We start from the raw sequence: 24691 nt of genomic DNA on the forward strand, positions 1-24691 counted from the left end.
CTCCAGCCCGGGCGACAGAGTGAGACTCAGTCTCAAAAAAAAAAAAAAAAAAGAAAGAAAGAAAGAAAAGGGGTTTTTTTTTTTTTAAATAACTTACATTATATGGTGAATACAGGGCCAAATTTGGGGGTGTAGCTGTGGTTCCAGAGTCACTGCCTAAAGACAAGTCCCACCTTTGATCCTCAAGGTTGCCAGCAGCAAAGCCTGAAGGCCAATATGGGTAAGCCTTCAGTTTATTGGGCAGTAGGGGATTTTCTAGAGTCAGAAATAAGACTGGATTTAATTCAAGAACTCTCAAAATGGAAACGTTTGACTTTAGAAAGACTTTACTTATTTGGTTTGGATCGTTGTCCTTGCTGAGTATATTGAAATACTAAGTATCCAGATGAATGAGTTGATAGGCATGAAGGATTTTAGTTTTTGGTAAATTAGGAAGTTGGTGCACAAATAGTGGTGATGTGGTTTAGCTCTGTGTCCCTGCCCAAATCTCATCTTGAATTGTAATCCAAATTGTAATCCCCATGTGTTGAGGAGGGACCAAGTGGGAAGTGATTGGATCATGGGGGCAGTTTCCCCCATACTGTTCTCATGACAGTGAGTGAGTTCTCACGAGATTTGATGGCTTCATAAGTGTTTCGCAGTTTCTCCTTTGCTCGCACTCTCATTCTCTCTCTCCTGCTGCCATGTGACACATTCCTTGCTTACCCTTTGCTTTCCACCATGATTGTAAGATTCCTGAGGCCTCTTCATCCACACAGAACTGTGAGTCAATTCAATCTCTTTCTCTTACAAATCACTTACTCTCAAGTAGTATCGCTTTAGCAATGTGAAAATGGACTAATACAAGTGAGGTAGACAGAGAGAGGGTAAAGGACTAGAATCTGTCCTCAGCTAATCCAAGAACTGTTCTGTTTTCAAATTAAGAGGCAGAATATAGGCAGAATAATGCTGTTAGGGAATCCATATTCTCAGAGAGAGATAATATGTAGTCATAGTGTATCTGACAAAATATCTTCCTGAATGGCTTTCAGACACTAGGTATTAGAAAGGAAACTTTAAAGAACACAAGCAAGTTTATTCTCAAGCTCATATGAGTGCCTTCCAAGGCACCCACAAAAGTAAAGTACCCTGGGAAAGTAAAGAGGCCTTAAGAGAAAGCCTCAAAGTTCCCATAGTTACACAAGTCAGGGTTAACAACTCAGTGTTAACACCTCTTTCATTGTCCCTACAGGCTGGTGCAAGGTCTGGAACATTCAGAATTCATATATTATACATTTTTTTAAGTATAGGAATTCAAACAATTTGCTTTATCTCAGTCTGGATAGAATCCACTTTATGACTCGAGGAGGGGAAAATTAAATTTGACTTATGACATTCAGTGTTGAATTTTGCAATCTGGGTCAATGGAGGGAGATAACAGCTTCATCTTGCGTTTGATTGAGTCTTCCAAAAAAAAAAAAAGCTACACTACAGGAGTTCACATATTCCTGACTTCTGAAAAGTTGGGTCAATTCAGACCCTCACTGTAATTGACAACGATCAATCAATCCTAGGCCAGGCTTCTGCTTTCAAGAAAAGGATCTTCATGAGTTTTGTTTCTGATTTCAAATTTTGCAGCTTCCCAGAGAGGAATAATCCTCATTTTATTGGTAACTCAGGGCAGCATTAAGATTCTGTGTGTGAGTGCTTAATAAAAATAAAATAGTAATATTAACAGGCTTACAGTCCACTGCCCATGCTGTTAAAAGCATTTGTTGTGACAAATTACAAGATCCATGAGATAGCAGGCAGAACAATGTCAAAGCATATTGCATCTTCTTCTATGTAAGTGCTGACCTTCTTCCAAAAATCTCATCTCCTCATGTTGATAAAGCAAAGGATTTATCAAGGAAACTACCAGGGAATAAATTTTAACTTGAGTAACAATTCCTTTTCTACTTTAAAATATGATATTTATAAAATTAGCTGGTTTCAGATTAGGAATTAGTCTTTAAGGGATGTATGATGCAGAGACATAATAGATAAATAGACTTTAAATGCATGATATAATTAGATTATTTTCAAGAATAAATTTTAAAAATTTCAATTTCCTACTTACATTAATGTTTCATGCTTTTGATGTAACAAATTTTTCTGATAAATTGTTATTTATTTGGTGAGAAACGTATATATTATCAAGTGCGAAAAGTGAGAGATTGCTCCTCTTTAAAAATGTACTACTTTCTACCTTTTGGAACAAGTGATTGTCGTCATATTGTCAACATTCATATCCATCCAAAGCAGAATCTTGAAGAAAGATATTTCCTCAAGTAGCTTACCAAAACGACTAACACTCTCGACTCCATCAATAATCGCTTTGAAATCCAAATTTTCTTCTGTCCCAACCTGTTAAAGAAGAATCACATTCTAAAAATAGAATAAAACATTTGGATAACTATTCAATAAAAATGTGAAGATTAATGAATTCCATTTTAAATATGTGCATTAAAAAATAGTAAGTTCCCAAAACAGGTTTTTTTATAGCTAGGTGAAAAAAAATAAAGCAAACAAAAACCAGACAACTTACATATTTCACTAAGAAAGTAAATTTTAAAATGTTATGATTCATAGTTACTGATAATAATACATAATTATTAATATGATGCTTTGTATGTACAAATTAGCAAATTTGTGTACTTATAGAACACGTTGCCCCAGCTGGAAAAGATTCACCCAATTAACAAACACAAGAGTCTCCTTTTAAAAATACCAGGCAAGGGTCATCTTTTTTTGAAAATGACCACCAGTTTTAATTTTACTTGTGAGCTCCTCTCTTTGTTAGAAATTATGTCTTGATATTTCACATCGATATTTAATGTGACTTAAAAAGGAATTACATTAGTGTAAAATGTGTGTATAATTATTACCTCAAACAAAATGGATAAAGCTCTTAACTTCCCTTTTCCTTTAACTGCTTCCTCAAAACTTGAAAATCGGTCCGCATCAAAGCAGTAGATTTGCATCTATAAACGTAACAATGATAGTTTTATGATACACAAAGACTTCATAAAAATCAGCAAAGAGACTTAATAAAACAAGCAATTCAATAAGTTCTATTTGAAAAGTTCTATAAATTGTGTGATTCTACATTCTACATATTTCCAAAATATTTTATAAATTACATGTATACACCTACATTTACTATCATTTACCATCCTTTGATAAGGAGGGGAATAGAAAGTTAGACATATCTAACACCAAAATGACCATTTTGAGATTACCAGGGGACTGTGCAGTAAAATTTATTAAAGCAATTACATGAAATAAATAATCATATGTTACTTTAACTGCTTTATTGAATTATTTTAAATATAAATTTCTCTCTTTCTCAAGCGTGCATGCCTTTCTTGAGAGTCCAGAGTTACCATTCTTTGATATTACCATATTGTGATCTATTAATATTGAAGCTCTCAAGGACTCTCAGCTTCTACCTAAAAAATACCAAAAAAGTTTTAAGTTTCATATTTTGATTCTTCTCTCCAGCTGTGAGGCTACGCCTTGTTAATTTCTGTTTCCGTCCATATATGTATCTCTCTGTAACAGCCTCTATATAATTTGGTGCTTCTCCTGTCTGGGCTTGGAAATCAGGTGTCTCAGGCTGGATAGAAGTAGAACTAAGGTAAGAGGAGGAAGCCTCTGAGACTGTAAAGCGTAGTTAGTGCTCTGACGAGAGAAATTGAGGTTGTGCAACAGAGGATGGCAGTGGCTCCTGCTTTGGGTGAGTCACCAAAACCTTTTCAGAGACAGGATTTCTAAACTGACCCTACAAGAATGAGCAGGTTTTAGCCAGGTGAAAGGCAGAATAGAAGGGCATGTGTTCAAGTCAGAAGTACCACATGGGAAAGGCCTATTAGGCAAGACAGTACGACAAGCACGGGAAATTGAAAGAAATACAATTTAAAACTTAATAATTATTAATTTAATAATCCAAGTAAGCAAACTTTTTTCTGACCTCCCATATGGTATTTAGGAGAATAATTGATAAGGCTTTGTTTGTTTGTTTGTTTGTTTGAGAGGGGGTCTCACTCTGTCACTCAGACTGGAATGCAGTGGCATGATCATGGCTCATTGCAGCGTTGACCTCGTGGGCTCAAGTGATCCTCCTACCTCAGCCTCTGGAGTAATTGGGACGACAGGTGCATGCCACCGTGTTCAGCTATTTTCTCTTATTTTTTGTAGAAATGGGGTCTCACTATGTTGCCCAGACTAGTCTCAAACTCCTGGGCTTAAGTGATCCTCCAGCCTCAGCCTCCTAAAGTGCTGGGATGACAGGTTTGAGCCACCATGACTGGTAAATTGAGAAGATTTGATTGTGAGATGTAGGAGATAAGAAATAAGGAGTAAGCCAGGGATGATCCTTGGATTTCCTGCTTACACAATTACATAGAGTGTTTTAAAACAACAAACAAGACTAGGCACGGTGGCTGACGCCTGTAATGCCAGCACTTTGGGAGACTGAGGTAGGTGGATCACGAGGTCAGGAATTCAAGACCAGCCTGGCCAACGTGGTGAAACTCCGTCTCTACTAAAGATACAAAAAATTATCTAGGTGTGGTGGCGTGCACCTATAATCCCAGCTACTTGAGAGGCTGAGGCAGGAGAGTAGCTTGAACCCAGGAGGCGGAGGTTGCAGAGAGCCGAGATCACACCATTGCACTCCAGCCTGGGCAACAGGGCGAGACTCTGTCTCAAAAAAACAAAAAACAAAAAACAAAAAACCTCTGCGAGACAATTTGAGAGGCTTTTGCATTAAAATAACTTTATTAGGTTTAGTGCATGGATTCTGTACCATGTATTTTGATTGCTCAGGGCTCTTGTTGATAGAATTTTTCTTGATTTTCATCTTTGATTTAAATAGGTAATATTGTGAGTAAGCTAAACTCTCAGAAGTGATATGTTGTTTAATGAATTGACTTTGATTACTCTGACAAATTGAATTTGATAAATGTGCTTTACTTTAAAAATATTGAATAAAGAAAAAAATCCAGATTATAAGTTGTAAATGTGAATGTAGATATCCACCTTTTTTAAAAGGTTTTAGTCTTTTAAGAGGTAATCACCCTATCTTATTTTTATTATTAATAAAACTGTTTTGAATTATAAAATGAATAGTTTCATACTAGGTATTTTAGAAAATATGGGGACTTTAAAGGAGAAAATAAGAGGTACCTATAATGCCATCACCCAAAGAAAATCATTATTAACATTTTCTTGAATTCCATCAATTACTTTTTTTTTTTTTTTGAGACAGAGTCTCACTCCATCACCCTCTGGAGTGCAGTGGTGTGATCTTGGCTCACTGCAACCTCTGCTTCCTGAGTTCAAGTGATTCCTATGCCTCAGCCTCCTGAGTAGGTGAAATTACACACGAGTGATACCACGTCCAGCTAACTTTTGTATTTTTAGTAGAAGTGGTATTTCACCATGTTGGCCAGGCTGGTCTGGAACTCCTGACCTCAAGCCATCTGCCCATCTTGGCCTCTCGAAGTGCTGGGATTACAGGCGTGAGCCACCGTGCCTGGCCCCTCAATTACTTTTATGAGTAATAAGTCAATCCTTCATTTAATTTCCATAATAATGTTATAAGGCAGGTGCAGCTACTATGTCAATTTCACAGAAAAAAAATGGAAGCATTGGTAAGTTAAATAATTTATACATTGTTATGTCGTGTAACCAATAACCAAATGGTGGAGCCAAGATTCAAACCTAGTCCATTTGACTCAGACTCCACTCTCAGTCAATATTTAATTAATTTTCATGTATTAAAAAATTGGATAAATGATAGTGGTTATACCATTTAACATGTTTCTTTTAAAACCATTAATACCTTATGATGAACTTTTTTTGTGTAAATACATCATTCAAAACATGATTTTGTGAAATCTATAATATCCATCATAATGTATTTAAATAATCATTACCCTTTGTTTCAATATTATATTATAAATAAATTTTCAATATTAAATAAATTTATACAGCAAGTTTTTTAATTTTTAGGGACTAAAATGGCTTTAAATCTTAAAAGATTGGAGTTATTGAGTGTAATCATTAAAATTCTTATTTTTAGTAAAATAAAATGAAAATAGTAAAATAGAAACTAAATAAATAAAAAATAAAATAACATCAACACCTAAAAAGTAAATACAACAAAAAGCAAACTGCCCTTCCCAGAAAGTCTACCCCAATTTGACTAATCTCTAGACCATGTAAGAAAACAACTTTACTTACCCACTCATTTTTTTCACATAATAATCCTATTTATTTGGCCAATTATTAAACGCTGAAATTTTTTTCTCCTCTCTCATATCAAAAAGCTTTAAATTCACGAAGGATTACTCATCCAGTAATGCCTTATAATGAAAAACTTCCCATATTTCACAGTCCATTAATCTCTCTCAAGCATTTACTGGATTACCTATTTGTGTGGCACTTTGGGTTGTTACCACAAAGTGGTAAATCAAAGATAAGTCTTATATTCATTGAGCTTAGTCCAGTATATTAATCAAGTAATAAAAATATCACTTTATAAATTATAATATTGGATTTTAAAATTAATCAAATTATATGCTAAATAAAAACATCAATTATTTAGAAAATAAAATAGTAAACAGCAGATCTCCTGACTTACCTCAAGTGGAAATTTTTGTCCTTCTAAACTATGCTCTGATCCATCAGATGACATATTGCATTTTCCCCAGTGAAAAGTTATCTTGCTTGCTTTAAACACCATTTCTGAAACTCCTCCGCTGACACGGTAGTCATTAGTGAGATTAATTTCCACTGAAAAAAGAAATACAATTGCACCTAAGCTTCTGAAAATCAAAATTTTAAATTTCAACTAAATTTCCATCTACTTAAGGTACATTAAGAAAAATCATTTATTTGATAAATTTACAAAATATGAAGTTGCCAATTTGGAAGCCAAACTTTGTAGGTCTGTACAATATACTTAATATATCTTATTGCCACAAATGCAAACTAAGCTGAAGATACTGACTAGTGTATGACTTCAAGGGCAGAAGACAGTCAGTCCACCTGCTCTGTTTGTTTGGTGTCCTAAGATAGCTGCTCCTTGAAAGCTCTGCTTCCCTAAGATGTCAGATGGTAATAAGAAGACAGAGCAAAGTGGGAAGGAACAGAAGGGTTAAAAGAAAAAAAAAGTCTTCTCCTTGGAGTGTTGCCACCTTCCTATTTTCAGCCCATTTCTACTCCTTATCAGGCTGCTGCTTATCCCTCCATTTATCACCCAGGCTTCATCAGCAAGCTCCAGAACCTGGGTCCCTGGCTATAGCAGGAAAGGCAGGAAACTCACTCTTATGGAGGAGTTTTGGCCATATCATGTTTGAACCCTGAGTGGCAAAAGCTTAAACTCCCCTGTATGAGTTCCACAGCAGATATTATCTGACTATATTTTAACAGTCTTCTGGAGAGTTCTCTTGAGAGCCCAGTGAAAGATTTTGATGTCTCTCAACAAAGTTTAAATAGTCTCTGTTCCATTAGGGAGAAATCACTGTTGGCATCAGGGACTGAATACAACATATTGGTCAGTGAGCTAGGGATACAAACTCCCACTAATAATAATAACAAGCATAATAACAGTAACAGCCAACATTTACATACCACTTACAATGTACCATGGACTATACTAATTACTTTACATGTATTATTCACTTGATCTTCCGACAACCTTGGGAAGTAGATACTATATAATCCTTATTTTACAGATAAGGAAATTGAGCCACAGAAAGGCTAAGCAGGTTGCTCAAAGGTTCCCCACTGTCATTTCAAGAGCCAGTGGTGAACTCAAGTAATGTAGCTCTATTAGCTCAATGATCTAATAACCACTCTCCCCTAAGAAAAATAAAACCCTCAACACTCTCCATAAAAATAGCTGCCTTCAGACCTACTGTCACCCTCTGTCATTGAATGATTTGGTTTAATTTCCATCTGTTTGGGATCTTATTTATAAAAACATAACCATCAGGCTATCCTTCCCATTTTTCTCTGGTTATAAAGCCTAGCACATTTTATTGTTTAACAATAAGAAAAGCAAAACAGGGATTTCTACAAAGATTTTGGCTTACAATATATAATAAAGCAGAGGTTCCATGCCCTACTACTTTGTAACACCCTTCAAAACTGAAAATAAAAATGTCAAGATTTGGGACAATATACTTTTAGGTAATTATTACGTGTAACATAATAATTTTAAAAATTATTCATTCAAGAAATACTTAGTGTTTATTACGTATCAGGCACTGATGTAGAAAAATCTCTACTTTCATGATTTTTTTTTTTTTGGAGACAGAGTTTCTCTCTTGTTGCCCAGGCCGGAGTGCAGTGGTGCAATCTCAGCTCACTCAATCTCTGACTCCTGGGTTCAAGCAATTCTCCTGCTTCAGCCTCCCGAGTAGCTGGGATTACAGGCATGCACCACCATGCCCAGCTAATTTTTTTATTTTTAGTAGAGATGTGGTTTTGCCGTGTTGACTAAGCTGGTCTTGAATTCCTGACCTCAGTTGATCCATCTGCCTCGCCCTCCCAAAATGCTGGGATTACAGGTGTGAGCCACTGCACCTGGCATGAGTTCGTTTTTTCATTTGTTTTGCTTTGATTTTTTTGGATAGGATGGGTCACTCCGTTGCCTAGGCTGAAGCACGGTAGCATGATCTTGGCTCACTGCGGCCTCCACCTCTAGAGTTCAAGTGATTGTTTTGTCCAGCCTCCTGAGTATCTGGAATTACAGCAGTGTGCCACCACACCCAGCTAATTTTTGTATTATTAGTGATTCTTGTGTCTCAGCCTCCTGAGTATCTGGAATTACAGGAGTGTGCCACCACACCCAGCTAATTTTTGTATTTTTAGTAGAGATGGGTTTTCGCCATATTGGCCAGGCTAGTCTGGAACTCTTGACCTCAAGTGATCTGCCCGCTTCGGCCTCCCAAAGTACTGTGATCACAGGCATGAGCCACAGTGCCTGGCTACTACTCTCTTGAGTTTTGAAATTAAACTATTACATGCAAATAATTACATTACCTAAATATAGAAAATATTTTAAAAATTCACTAATGATAAAGCTTACCCTCATACAGCTACTATTATAATTTTGAATATTTTTCTAATCTTTGTCTTACGTGTACATGCCTTTACATAATTTCCCAAAATATAATTTTTTTAAAACTAGAATATCAAAAGGAAAAGGTGTCACTTTTGGAAATTATTTATATATGTATAGCTTATTAGAATTTGTATTTAAATTTTAATGTATTAATATTTTGCTTTTTTTTTTTAAGATAGTCTCAGTAAAAGGCACTTAGAGAGGGCTTCCTAAGGATGGGATACAACTTTAAACCTTCTATATAGAAGAGCTAGGAATTTATTTTCTTATATTTCAATTACAGTCAATTGCTTTTTTCATATCCAAATACTGACTATAACATGAGGCTACGCAGAAAAGATCAAACTATAATGCTCAAGAAAAAGAAATCCTGATTGACTAAGTAATTGACTAAATTATATTAGTTGTAAACCACATTATCATATCTTCTAGAGACTGCATCATTATTGTTACATTGTAGGAAAACATGACATGATGACATTGGTCATTTTATTTTTTTGTACAAATTGTCAAAATACTGTCTAAATTTCCCATTTTCTCTGCTCCATTTGGTTTCTTCTACATATAACTTCTATCTAGTTCATAGTACATTATTCAAAGGAAAATGAGATGAAACTAGTCTAAACATACTCCAGGTCTGGAAAATATATTAAAGGCAAAGAGAATGCAAATATTTTACCTGTTTTCCCAGTGTTATGAATGAATGTGTTTTCCAACGATGTTTTATCCCAACCTTGAAATTTAAGTTTCTTAAGATTCACATTTACTTGTGTAAGATCTTCATCAATATTGATAGGAGATTGTTTTGGACTATTACATGTTGGATATTTCTTTCCCCAATTTTTTTGATTCAGTGCACCTAGGGAAAAGAAAGAGTAAGAAACTTAGTTTCTTAAATCACCATGCAAAAGTTAAACTTTATATTATAGTTAATACATTATATAAAAATAGATACAATAGTAGAAAATGTTTGACATCTTTGAACTAATGCATAAAATACTTATGCCTAGATTTGGAGTCTGGATTTCAACATGAAACACTGTAAAAGGTCTATAGAACAACCACGCCACTATAAAAAAAACAAGTTTATAGGACAACAACCAGAGTTTGGTACAACTTTAGTCTACAACATCTTCTTTTTGTGATAAGGGAGTCAATGAGAACTAACTTTTATGCAAGCTTGATCTAGTGGCCACCTCTCGTAATGTGACAAGTTCTGGGTTCAACAATTGGTTTGTCCAGTCATCACAATTCTTTCGAATCAACAAAAAGCCTAATTGTCCTGTAAGGTTGTTAGTCCTAGCCCAGGGTTCCAGACTGAAAGGAGTCCAGATATAGGAGTAAAGTTCTGACTTTCTCAACACTCTCCATAAAAGTAGCCACCTTCAGATCTACTGTCACCCTCTGTCTTTGAATGATTTGGTTTAATTTCCATCTGTTTAGGATCTTATTTATAAAAATATAATCATCAGGCTATCAATGAAATATCTCCTTCCCATTTTCCTCTGGTCATAAAGCCTAGCACATTTTATTGTTTAACAATAAGAAAAGGAAAACAGGGATTTCTATAAAGGTTTTTGCTTACAATAAGCTGAATTTTCACACGTTCCACAGTATGAAGTGTCCTCTAAACCCACACTGCCCTTTGTTACCTTTATTTCACCCCCACCTGAAACCATGAACCACCTGCCATAATCTTATTTCACTGCATGTTAACTTAGCACCCAAGCAGTGCTAAGCACAGGTATGTTCTACTTAAAGTTCTTTTAAAATATTGGAAATGTTGAGAATCCAAGTCTCTGGTCAAACGCTAGCATGTCCATGGCCATCACAAGGAAGAAAGGAGTGGCAGTGTAGTTTTCAACTTATATTCTTCTGAATGTTTTTCTTTCTGAAAATGAGAATGGGTAAGGCCAAGATTTTACATGATTGAGGTTTAGGGAATTATAAGTAAATTTATCTTTGATACAATCCTAGTCTACACTGTCTTCTTTTGTGATAAGTGAGTCAGTGAGAACTAACTTTTATGCAAGCTCTATCTAATGGCTACCTCTCACAATGTGATGAAAATAACATTGCATAATTTTGCCCAGAAAATAAATAAAAATTAGTCACACCATGAAGCCGTCTATAGAGTCACGGAAAATCTGGTAATACATCTCATAGTGAGGCATCTACCAGAACCAATAGGTACTGAAAATCATCTTAAAGTCTAGATCTATACCTAGAGAGTGTTTGAATACATTGTGTTTTAAATATGCACAGTGATGTGTATTTTGGATTCTAGGAATAGTTTTAATGATTTGAGTAATGACGTTTATTTCACTGTAGGGAACTCTGGCATAGGGACAAGAAAACACTGCTTATTTTACTAATGTCAATGCAAGAGAATGAAAGAGAATCTGCAGCACAAATCAATTATGTCCTCTTCATTGCTCACATTTTTAATACAATATAATAAATTCTAAGCACACTTAGAAAGAGTTACATAGTTGTGGTGCACAGAAACATAAAATTTTAAATCTTCAATAACACTGAATATGATGTATAAACCTGCTATTTTCCATCACATTTTGTGATTCTCTCTACTGGGAACCTAAAAGGCTTCTTATACTTAGCATATCACAAACTGAAGGAACTCTTTTCTGCTCTGAAATAAGCTCTCTTCCCCACAGTCTCTGACATCCCCTGAAGTGAGAAGTTACCCTGATGCCTTTGTTTCTCCTTCAGCAAGCCCTTTAGGGTCTGCCTTCAAAATATTTCCCTAATCAGACCACTTATTATCTCTACTGTTACCACCCTAACCCAAGTCACTGTCATCATTTGCCTGTACCTTGCCACCCTGCAAGCAATATCACCATCACCTAGGAGATTGTTGTGAGATTAAGGCCACTACTATAGCCTTATGAAGTCTGAATCTACATTTTAAGAAAATGCCTAGGATATTGATATACACATTAAACTTGGGGAAGCACTGGCTTAGACTCCAGTAGTGCCTTCTATCTGGTTTTCAGAATCTTCTCTTGCTCCTTCCACAATTCTGTAATAGTACCACTTATGTAGTAAGTGGAATTATGACTTGGCTCCCAAAATTTCCACCCTACAGTGTAATCATCCTGTACAATTCCCTGCAATTGGGCATGAGCAGTACTTATGAATACAAAGGGAGAGAGGTCACTTCCTTGATTAAGTTAAATTTGATGGCAAAGACGGTGGTGGATCACTGCTGTGATTGATTACATTATGTTATAGAAAGCTCCATTCCGGCAAACTGGAGAAAGATTCAAAACGTGGGAGATTTCCTTGCTAGTTTTGGAGAAGTGACCTACCAGGTTGTGAGGGGGCACGTGCCTAAGAACTGAGACCTGCCTCTGGGAGCTGAGAGCGTAACCAGGCTTATAATCACAAAAACAAAAAACACCCAACCAGTGACAAAACAAACAAACAACAACAACAAAAACCAAGGACTTCAGTCCTACAACCTCCAGGAAGTGAATTCTGCCAACAACCTAAGTGAACTTGGAAGAAGACCCCCAGATTCAAATGAGACACCTTAATTTCAGATTTCTGAGACCCTAAGCAGAAAAGCCAGCTAAGCATCCCTTCCTCCTCAGCTCCTGACCCACAGAAACTGTGTGATAATACATACACAGTGTTATATGGTGGTAAATTTGTAGTAATTTGTTATGCAGCAAAAGAAAAACAATTCAACTCAGTAACTAAAGTACGCTTTAAAAATATATGTCAGATCACATTACTCCTTGGCTCCAATGCCATTTCAACTTACTCAAAATAAAACATGAACTCCTTGTGATGGCCAACAGATCCTATATGATGTCCCCACTCATGTCCTCTCTGCTCCAGTTCTCTATCATTCTGCTTTGATCACTCTGCTCCAGCCACAGTGGCTTCCATTCTGTCCCTCGAGCATGCAAAAGATTGACACTGGCTGTCACCTGTTCCTGGAATATTCCCCACAGATGTCTGTAAGGCTTAAATGACTTGCTTTCTAACTTCAATCAAATCTCTCCTCAAAAGTATCTACTGGAGAGACTTTCTCTGAACTACCCTGTTAAATAGTATACTTCCTCCCTTGATAACTCTCCATGCCCTCTCCCTACTTCATTTTTCTTATTTTAACATATTAATTATGCTTATTCATTGTTTCTACATCCCAGTACCTCAGAAAAAAAAGACTAGCACATAGTTGGTGTTTGATATGGTTTGATTGTGTCCCCACCCAAATCTCATCTTGAATTGTAGTCCCCCTAATCCCCACATGATATGGGAGGGACCACGTGGAGATAATTGAATCATTGGAGCGGTTTCCCCCATCCTGTTCTCATGACAGTGAGTTAGTTCTCATGAGATCTTATGGTTTTATAAGGGGCTTCCCCCTTCACTTGACTCTCATTCTTCTCTCTCCTGCTGTCTTGTGAAGAAAGACGTGTTTGCCTCCCTTTTTGCCATGATTGTAAGTTTCCTGAGGCCTCCACAGCCCTGTGGAATTGTGAGTCAATTAAACCTCTTTCCTTTATAAATTACCCAGTCTCAGGTATGTCCTTATAGCAGCCTGAGAACAAACTTATAGTGTTCATTAAACATTTGTTGAATAACTGAATCAAACCAACAACAAGTGGTAGACTTTTGTTTTATGAGTTTGAGCTCATAAGGATCAAACATATGGCATGAAAATGAAAAAAGAACCAAAAAAATTTGATCAATAAAATAAGCATTTCTTTACTCAACCATATGTCTTATTTGATTGTTACATGATAAATTAGTTGAGTAGTCCCTACTAAACTTCTGTGGCTGGGTATCAGAGAGACCTGAAGTCTGAACTATATGAGGTTAGGATAACATATAGCACAATGACACTAGGTAACTAGATTATGTTTAAAGTGCATGGAATGATTACATTGAGTGTAGACCAAATTTAAATCACCTACTAGATCATAATGAGGCAGGACAGGCAGTCAAGGAAGTGACCATGTTCTTGGGATGAGGCAACCATGGTGATCATACAGTCAGCACAGTAAACCTCAGCATTTGCATTGTAATTGAGCTCATTCAAACAAAGCTTTCTTCAGTAGGGCCTTTCCCTTCCAGAGAGCATGCACATTTTAATTTTACCTGTCCCCAAACTGACCCTATGCTCATTATAAAAGTAAAAACCACACCCCTGGGTGGAGTTTTAAGATGCTAATGAGACATGCAACATATGAACAAGCATGTACAGTTACTGCACATGTGCACCCAGAAGACCACCCAGAACATGCTTACTAGTAACACCTCTTCCCACCTCTTTATGAATCATCTTTTAAAACTCCCAAAAAGGGAGTCTTATGCTTTATTCATTATTTCAACATCCCAGCACTGAGGAAAAAAAGACTGGCATGGGTGTATGATATTGTTTGGCTGTGTCCCCACCTAAAACTCCCCAAAAGGGTGTCTCCCTAGTGCCATTTTTTGCTGTCTCACCCTTATGAACAGCCTTTCCTGAATTCTTTCTCTCTCAGGGTATACTGTCTATTCTGCACCTAACTTTCAAAATATCTTTATCCATTGTAATAAATTACTCTATGCTACACCTCCTTTGCTGTGTAGCTCTTGTTTAAACTATTTTAAACCAAGAAGAAAGAACTGAGGTATCACTTCAGCTATCAACAATAGTACTTTGTACACTGCGGGCTCAAGATCCTTTCTTAATTTTCATGATTAAAAAGCAAAATAAAAGAGGCCAAATTTAAAAAATGCTTTTTTTAGTGGAAAAATCAACAAACAGATAAATAAACAGAAGTTGAAAAAAATAAGAACTTGAAATTCTTCATGCAAAGCACTCTAAAAGGGAGACTGTTTCAAATCACCATGAGTAGAAAACCAAAGAAAATCAACTAAGGAAGTGTTAAACTTGTGCACAGGGGCCGAGTGCAGTGACTCACACCTGTAATCCCAGCTCTTTGGGAGGACAAGTTGGGCGGATCAAGAGGTCAGGAGTTCGAGACCAGTCTGGCCAATATGGTGAAACCCCATCTCTACTAAAAAATACAAAAATCAACTGGGTATGGTGGTGCGTGCCTGTAGTCCCAGCTACTCAGGAGGCTGAGTCAGAAGCATTGCTTGAACCTGAGAAGTGGAGGTTGCAGTGAGCCAAGATTGTGCCATTGCACTCCAGCCTGGGCGACACAGCGAGACTCCATCTTAAAAAAAAATTGTGCACAGGAATAAAACAAAGACAAAAGAACCATTAACTACATTTTATCTGTCTTTAATAATGAAACATTAGACTAATCTTTTTCTTAAACATTATTGTTATTATCATTATTATTATTACTATTATTTTGGGACAGAGCCTCTCTCTGTTGCCCAGGCTGAAGTACAGTGGTGCAATCTCTGCTCACTGCAACCTCTGCCTCCTGGGTTCAAGTGATTCCCCTGTCTCAGCTTCCCGAGTAGCTGGGATTACAGGCACGTGCCACCACACCCAGCTAACTTTTTGTATTTTTAGTAGAAACGAGGTTTTACCATGTTGGCCAGGCTGATCTTGAACTCCTGACCTTGTGATCCTCCCACTTCAGCCTCCCAAATGCTGAGATTACAGGTGTGAACCACTGCGTCTGGCCTTAAATATTATTTTTTTCAATTCCCAAATTAATATGTTTAATGTGGCATCTGGAGACATCAGTTCATATAGTGGTTAAAGGCCAGGATGATGCATCTGAGAAAGCAGGTATACAGAATTCACTATATTGTATCCACCTGAGTGTTATTAGGAACTATTGTGAAGGAAGAAATTAGGACACTGACTGTAGTTGCAGCAGATTATCAGGTTGATTAACCCATAAGGAGGACAGCAGAATACTAAATAGGAGCTCCAGAGAATTAACCTAAGTTATTCATTTAGGTATTTATCCATGCTTTCATCCACTCATTAACTTACCTGAATAAAGAACACTCCTATAAATTTCCCATGCTTACCTCCATTGAAGCACTTAACATACTGTATTTTGTCTGTTAACTTGCCGATTTCATCTATACACCATTGCCAAACTCTGAGTCTGGCATATGCTAGAAAGAAATTACATGCTTGTGAAATAGTCTTTGTGCATCAAATGAATGCATTTAATATTTGCATACGTATGCATCCTCTATTCCAAGCGGAATGGAAAGCAATTCTAGGCTCCGCAGGGGATACGCATGAGTTCAAGTTTGTTACCTTGCCTGTGTGTTTATTATTACATTCCGGAAGGGTGGGGGTCTGTTAAATAAATAGACAAATGCTTAAAAGGAGTAGACGCAATGAAGGAAAATAAACATGGATAACAAAAGCACACTAATGCAGGCCTTGAAGGATGGACAGAATTATGACAGGCCAGAGGAGAAACCAAGAACATATCTTGCTGACAAGCCTGAGCAAACTCATGGTGGCAGAAAAGTTCAGGCAATGCTGAGAGCAGTGAGCAGGCCAGCTTAGTCAAATGAGCAGAGTGAATGCAGCGGTATTCTACAGAGGGAGATGGAAAGGCAGACTATGATCACTGTGCCTGGGGAGACCAGTGAGAGGCAGGGAGGCTTTGGAAGAGGAAGAAGCTCATAGACGTCTCATCACAGAAATTAAGCAGGTAGGAACGCAGGATAGGCAGGAAGGGAGAGGCTGCGTAATGACTATTTTCATACACATCTCCTATTTGTCTTAATTTGATTTTTATAGCATCAATGTACTTATTTAAACTACAATATGTCTGTCTCTTATTTATGTTTCTTTAATGGAAGAAAATGTTTCAGTACCTTTCTTAGAGCCTGGCACTTAAGAATGAAATCAGGGCCGGGCGCGGTGGCTCAAGCCTGTAATCCCAGCACTTTGGGAGGCCGAGATGGGCGGATCACGAGGTCAGGGGAAGACCATCCTGGTTAACACGGTGAAACCCCGTCTCTACTAAAAAACATACAAAAAACTAGCCGGGCGAGGTGGCGGGCGCCTGTAGTCCCAGCTACTCGGGAGGCTGAGGCAGGAGAATGGCCTAAACCCGGGCGGCGGAGCTTGCAGTGAGCTGAGATCTGGCCACTGCACTCCAGCCCAGGCGACAGAGCGAGACTCCGTCTCAAAAATAAATAAATAAATAAATATAAAATAAAAGAATGAAATCAACATTTGCTGAATGAAAAAAAAAATGCTTCCGTGAGATAACTGTAGTTAGCACCCTTCGATGTTCATGTGCTATAGATATTTCACCAATTAGTGTTCTAGATGGAAACACACCTTAAAAAACATTCTGTGTGAGGAAACATTACTCCACCAGCCATTAACACAAGAATATGAACTAAGAAAAACTAAAGTCTAACAGGGGAAATGTGTCAGAAAAAAAATACCAGTGCAGGTTTTGAATATTTGAAGGAAAACTGAGTAAATTATGCAGATGAAATAAAAGTCAAAGAAAAAAATTAATTTTCCCTCTTATTTTCTCTCATTTTGCATTGTTCTTGTTGAGTCTTACCTTCAAATATCAAATTAATGGAAAAATAATTATAATTTTTATAAGGTATTCAGCAGAGATCCACCAAAAATTAATAGATATGTAATAAAAATCTCAATATTGATTTCTTTTAAAGGTTCCTATAAATTGCTATTATTTAATAAGATTTTAATAACAGTATACATAGAACTTATTCTTTAAAGATCAAGATATTGTTAAGAAAAAATATATATTACTTTTATTCTTAATGAATTTCTTGTGTCGTCAGGTTTTGAAGTAAGAAAATGTTTGTGCCTCGGCCGGGCGTGGGTGGCTCACACCTGTAATCCCAGCACTTTGGGAGGCCAAGATGGGCAGATCACCTGAGATCCGGAGTTCAAGACCAGCCTGGCCAACATAGTGAAACCCCATCTGTACTAAAATTACAAAAACATTAGCCAGGTGTGTTGGTGCACACCCATAATCACATCTAATCAGGAGGCTGAGGCAGGAGAATCACTGGAACCTGGGAGGCGGAGGTTGCAGTGAGCCAAGATCGTGCCACTATACCCCAGCCTGGGTGACAGAGGAAGACACCATCTCAAAAAAAAGTTTGTGTCTCTACATATTCACATATAAAAATATTATGAAAAGGCAAAATAAGTGTAATATTGAAGTGAAGACTACAGTAATCTTCATAGCATCTAACACCAGTTGTCCTGAATAAACTCTACTTAGTGCTCCATACACTGTAAGTCACAGCTTTATAAATTACCTTGGGCTTGCTTTCTACATGCTAACAAACATACCAAACACCAAAATTAAAAAGTTATTTAAATAGTATAAAGCTATCAGTGGTGAGTGACTTGGATTCAAATTTTAGTTTAATAAAATGCAAAAATGAAGTAATTCAGTATTTTTTCAATGATAAGTAGCATAAAATATAGAATTCCAGCAAAATGGAAAGATGATATACTTAAGAAGACACTTTTTAGACGCAAGAGTTAGCTGCTTGAAAAAAGAGACTTCCTCAAAGATAAGAAACTAAAACCAAAAGTTACTGAATAACAATCACTAAGAGATTATATGTCTTAATGATAAATGCCATCACATAAACCAACTCAAAGCAAAGGAACAGGGATGTCTGTGACAACTTCTCATGTTGAAAATAAGAATGAGGATGTGTTTCCATGCACAAATTAGTGTGCCTCTTTGTGTTTTTCGCCAGAGGTTTCTGCAGCTAGAAACAGCAAAGCAGTTGCCCAATGTTGATTATAGCTGCTATTAAAGCTGAAATAAAGGCAGATCAAATGCAAACAATTTCAGAATGAGAATCTGTTTCATCAAACTACATTTTCCTTTGTTTTATGGACTAATGGGACAATCACATCAGGACAGCAAAAAATCTTTGCAAGTCTGGCTGATACATACAATTGGCAGGGGGTTACATGTCAGAGAAGGTAGTTATTAATTTATTTAGGAAAATTCTAGCACAAATTCCTTTTAGCATTATGTTATTTAAGAAAATCATTAACTAAAGTCCAACACAAATAGGCAGAGAAATAGATCAGAAACTGTTTGCAAAGTTCCTGTTTAAAATTTTAGGACCTTTGCAAGTTGAAAAAAACATCTAAAACAAACAAAAACCCAACAAAACATAACAACAAAAACTACTGCTCTATAGTGCAATAAACTGAAATGTTTTTTTGGAGACCACAGGGGAAAAAAATAAAAAACACAAGACGAGAAAAAGACCAAAGGACACCGATGTAGTAAAATACCATTACATTGAGGATAAGTAATCAAGACCTTATAATCTGTGGTGGGCCTAAATTAAATCCATAAACAGAATAAATATAATTATCATAATGGTTGATAACTAACTTACTGCTTTAATCAGAAAATGAAACAAAACTTACAGAGAAATAAAGAAAATTTTAGTTAAAGCAAGAAATTATGGAAGTACAAATAAATACAATAGAATTGAGGACAATAAATAAGATGTCAGCTGGGCAAGATGGCTCACACCTGCAATCCCAGCACTTTGGGAGGCTGAGACCAGTGGATCACCTGAGGTCTGGAGTTCAAGACCAGCCTGGTCAACATAGCAAAACCCTGTATCTACTAAAGATACAAAAATTATTGGGGCTGGTGGTGCGTGCCTGTAATCCCAGCTACTTGGGAGGCTGAAACAGAAGAATCGCTTGAACCTGGGAGGCGGAGGTTGCAGTGAGCTAAGATTGTGCCACTGCACTCCAGCCTGGGCTAACAGAGTGAGACTGTGTCAAAAACAACAACAACAACAAAAGATGTCATTTTGAAGGTTAGGAATGTTTGACAGGATTCTTATTTGGGAGTGAGGAAGGGAGAAGGGCAAAGGACGACATCTAAAACCCCAACGGGGACATACCTGAGTGTATCATGGTACCAGTCATGTTGGTAGAGAATATGAATAGAAAGACATTGAATTTTGTTTTGAACCTACAGACTTGGAAATTTCAATGGAAGTTCATTAAACAACAAAAAAATATGGGTCTGGGAGGCACTGGTCTGGGGAGTATTAGCATACAGATAGCATACATTTATAACCACAGATGTGGGTGAAATACTTCAATCAAAGTTGACAAGCAAGAAGAGGTTCAATGATAAGAAGGTGGAGAGCATTAACATTTAGGCAGCATAAAGGGGAGGAGGGTCACCAAATGGACTTAAGAATGAGTGGCCTGAAAAGGAATTGCAAACCTAGGAGAAAACAGTACCATAAAAGTCATAGAAACATGGTTTCAACAATGAGTATCTCAAAGTGGGTGTCACACACAACAGAGAGACCGCCCAAGCGTCATGAGTGAAGAGTGAGTTTGAATTTGGTTATTTCCCAACTCCAAACCCTATATTCATAGAATAAATCAATTTCAGTGACACGATGGACTTGCAATTCAGACTACAGAGTGAATTAGAGGGAACCGGTAGAATTAAAGTACTTTTTAAAAAAAGTTTGCTGTGAACGAAAGAAGAATGATAAGGTGGCACACAAAGACAGATGCAAGGATGAGAAATGGATTTTTCCTTAAGACAGAGGGAAACATAAGTATGTGTATATATTGAGAGGAAAGAATTATTAAAAGAAAGAGTTTGAAGTTATGGAAAGTTGATGATCAAATATCCCAAAAGAGAAAATACAAAGCATGAATAGAGCATTATTAGCCTAAGGGAGGAAAGAAGCACAAGAGAGGCATGGAATATGGATTCATATGGATTTAGCTATATTTAGAATAGGGGAGTGAGAAATCTGATGTTCATGCCCTGTATTTCTGTTTTATAGCTACATCCCATCACATTGGAGGAGAAGTTTGGCAGTTGAACTAACATGAGCTCAGTCTCTGCACCACCACTTACCTGAGCCTCAGTTACCTTATCTGTAAAAGAAAGAATAATCTCCATATCTCAGACTGTGCAAATTAAATCAGATAATATATGTAAATGGGCAGGCAGACAGTACAAATCTTTTCAATCCCTTTCCCTATTTTCTCAAAAAAACTGGTATCAGTATCATTCACTGCAAGGGAGGAGCAGGTGTGAGAATAGGCTTGAGGAAATAGTGAAGAATAAAATCGTGGACATTTAGGCTGAGGGAAAGCACTGAGGGCTCTCCTGATGTAGGAGACCATGAACCTGTAGGGGCACCTTTTAAAAGTGTGTATTGGAAGAAGCAGTGGTGAGAACAACCCCTGGACAGACCAAAGCTCATGCAATGCTGCAACCTGTGCTCAGCCACATCCCGTACCCAGCACCTACGTCCCGCCACCATCGTCACCACCATGCCCAAGAGAAAGGCTGAAGGGGATGTGAAAGGAGATACAGCCAAAGTGAAGGATGAACCACAGAGAAGATCTGCGAGATTGTCTGCTAAACCTGCTCCTCCAAAGCCAGAGCCCAGGCCTAAAAAGGCCCTGCAAAGAAGGGAGAGAAGGTACTCAGAGGGAAAAAGGGAAAAGCTGATGCTGGCAAGAAGGGAAATAACCCTGCAGAAATGGAGACCAGACACAGAAAGCTGAAGGTGCTGCAAATGCCAAGCGAAGTGTGTGCTTTTTTTTTTTTTTNCCCTCTCGGCCTCCCAAAGTGCTGGGATTACAGGCTTCAGCCACCGCGCCCGGCCGTGTGTGCATTTTTGATAACTGTGTACTGGAGACTGTACAGTTTGAAATATTTTTATCAAGTTTTATAAAATGCAGAATTTTATTTTACTTTTTTTTTAAGCTGTGTTGTTAGGACACAGAACATTTCATTATTGTTTTTAGGGGAAGGAGCATACGTCACTAATGAATGTCTCCGAATCTGGATTGATGTGCAGAAAACACCTTTCCCTTCTAGTTTTGAGAGACTTCCTCTTGGTTCCCAGGAGGAAAGATTTCCTGACTTTGACACACATAGCCACCTTGGTGCAAAAGCCTTGTGGTATGGAAAACAAATTAGTTCTTATGTCCTCTTCTCCCTTTCCACCTTTCAGCATAGACTTAACTCCCTTAAACCCAGACATCTGTTGGGACCTGACCCCCATTAACTGGTTACGTGTGTCAGGCAATCTGGACTTTCCAGTGGTGCCACTGAGATAGCATGCCTCAAAAGAGCAGTGGTTATGTTTCTAGATTGTGAATCTTCAAATAAATTCTGCCATTTTCATTTCATTTCTGAAAGTCAGGGTTGGTTGTGAAAAGCTGTTAAACACATGCTAAATGTGAAATGTCAACCCTCACTCGAAACTTTCCCTGCTCAGTGCATCAGATGAAGACTTCATTGAGTTTTATAGTGGCTTTCTGATTTTTGGTAGTCCAGTAGAGAAGGATTTTTGAAAGTTGTTATATACTGTTAATAACTGTCTGCCCATGTCCTGACTGAAATTCCATGCTTGTTTATGGAAGGTGTCTTCAATAAAGGTGGATACAGTTTGGCTTGGAAAAAATAAACATTAAAAAAAAAAAAAGTGTATATTTTGGTTTAACTTTTCGATTTTAAAAAATGTTTGGGAAAGTCAATATTCCTGATGGACAAGCAGAGAGGATGGGTAGTTGCAGTCCTAAGTGGAAATCAGTAGGATGAATGTGAGTAGGAAGTATAAAAAGCTAGAGAACTGGAGGTTCTGGCTAGACAATGCTGAAGCTCTCTCCCCACCACCCCCATCTCTCATCTGGTATGGGGAAAGGAAGGTAATTTTTAAAAAGCTATCAAACCGTCAGAACCACAAAGTCCTCCTATCTTTCACTTTAAATTATAAGATGATAGAGTCATAGTGCTGAAACCCAACACTGCAGTGTTTCTGTTGCTGTAGCCTGGTATCAAATATTTAATTAAAATTGGAAAAATTGCAGATAAAATTTCACAAACTCCTGGAACAACAGAGTTCTTGTTGCTCTAACCCCCATGATAAGACAGCACTTCCAGAAGAAAGAAAAGGCTCAGAGACAAGGTGACACTGTGACTAATGTTATGACCTTTACATTTGCCTGATTCTAATTGCACCCCCTGAATTTTAATACTCAGGATTCACACTGAAGGCAATGCAGGTTGATTAATTATAGGACTTTTCTGTAGCCCTTGTTGTTAACTAGCTGCCCTCAGTGTTAACCAACTGTCCTCAATGAAAGGCAGGCAAACTATTTATGGAGTGATGAGAGAAATAGAGTGAGATTTCTTTTCTTTGTTGCAGTCTTGTTATTACCAATGAGATGGCAAATACAGAACCAAAAAAAAAAAAAAAAAAAAAAAAAAAAAAGCCCTGATGGAAATTGCCCCTTAGTTTGGGAAATAAAAATCTCTTCTTGCAAAATAGCTCTGAAAGTTGCCTTAGGGTCACTGTAAGCCCTTTTGTGGTCATTAACTTTTCCCCTTCTTCAATAGCTGATGAGCTAAGTTCTCATAGCACAGAAGTAGCAGTGCAATGGAAAACAACACAAGTCTCTTGTCAGTGACACTACCATCAGGTCTGTACTCAATGCTTATTATCCACATACTCATTATAGATATGGGGCATGACTATGACTCTGTTTCCTGCCATTGGTAAAAGTGCCAACAACACAGAGTTGAAATCTGAGACACAGCGGCAACCTGGTATCCTTCTATTCACGGTAGGACCTCTGCTGAACCACAGCACTGTTTCATTGTTTTGGTTGAAGCCCACACTGCCCATATGGCAGAAGCTTCTGGCTTGATTCCTATTTGAGTCATTGGTTCCTCCTTTCTGTATACACTTATCACAGAATACTCTTGCATCAGGTCTCCTAGATGCATTGTTACTGGTCACATTCAAGGAACAAGAAAGAAGCTGTGGACCCATTATGATAGCAATAAATCTGCTGCCACGGCTAGGAATTCTATATTTTATATTGCCCACAGATCCCATCAAAACTTAACGCTACTGATTGCAGCTTTTATTTGTTCATTTGTTTACTAATTCATCAAATATTTATGATGTGCCTAGTGTGAGACAGAACATACACCTGGTACATAAGATTCAAAGATCAATAAAAATGCCATCATCAAAGAACTCATGTTCTAGTGATGACCAAAGATACAAAAATTGTAAATTATAAGATAATCTAATGAATATAATAGCAGAAATATGCATAGGGTATTCCAGGGACATGAAAGAGAGGTACCTAACCCAGATGGGATATTAGACAAGTAAGGCTTTCTAGATAAAAAGGTACTTGAAATAAGTCTCAATAAACAGGTATCCAGTTGAAGGTAAGGAAGAAATTCATGGCTGAAGGCATCTAGGAAGACACAAAATAGCATCAGTACAGAAGACAGAATGCATGGATGTTAGGGGAGAACAGTAGGAGGTTCTATGTGCTCAGACATGGAATGCAAGACAGTGAATGGAGGGGCTGTAAGAATGAATGAAAAAATTTGGGGGCTTTGCATGCCAGAATAAGGGCTTTAAAAATTTCTAGTAAGCTATTGAAGGTGTTTAAGATGCAAGTGTCGCCAGGCGCGGTGGCTCACACCTATAATCCCAGCTCTCAGGGAGGCAGAGGCGGGAGGATTGCTTGAGCCCAGGAGTTCAAGACCTGCCTGGGTAATA

At 37.5% G+C, this 24691-nt stretch overlaps 1 protein-coding gene across 1 annotated transcript in view; it reads right to left on the minus strand.

Annotated features, from left to right (window-relative positions):
- The window catches only part of PTPRZ1 (protein tyrosine phosphatase receptor type Z1), a 214488-nt gene that overhangs the window by 97027 nt on the left and 92770 nt on the right, over nt 1-24691 (minus strand). Inside the window, 4 exon segments of the mRNA XM_017856932.1 lie at nt 2319-2385; nt 2907-3002; nt 6668-6819; nt 9837-10016. Coding sequence (XP_017712421.1) covers nt 2319-2385; nt 2907-3002; nt 6668-6819; nt 9837-10016 — 495 coding nt within the window.

This window comes from Rhinopithecus bieti, unplaced genomic scaffold (assembly GCF_001698545.2).
Source record: "Rhinopithecus bieti isolate Rb0 unplaced genomic scaffold, ASM169854v2 scaffold_42380, whole genome shotgun sequence".
NCBI lineage: Eukaryota > Metazoa > Chordata > Mammalia > Primates > Cercopithecidae > Rhinopithecus > Rhinopithecus bieti.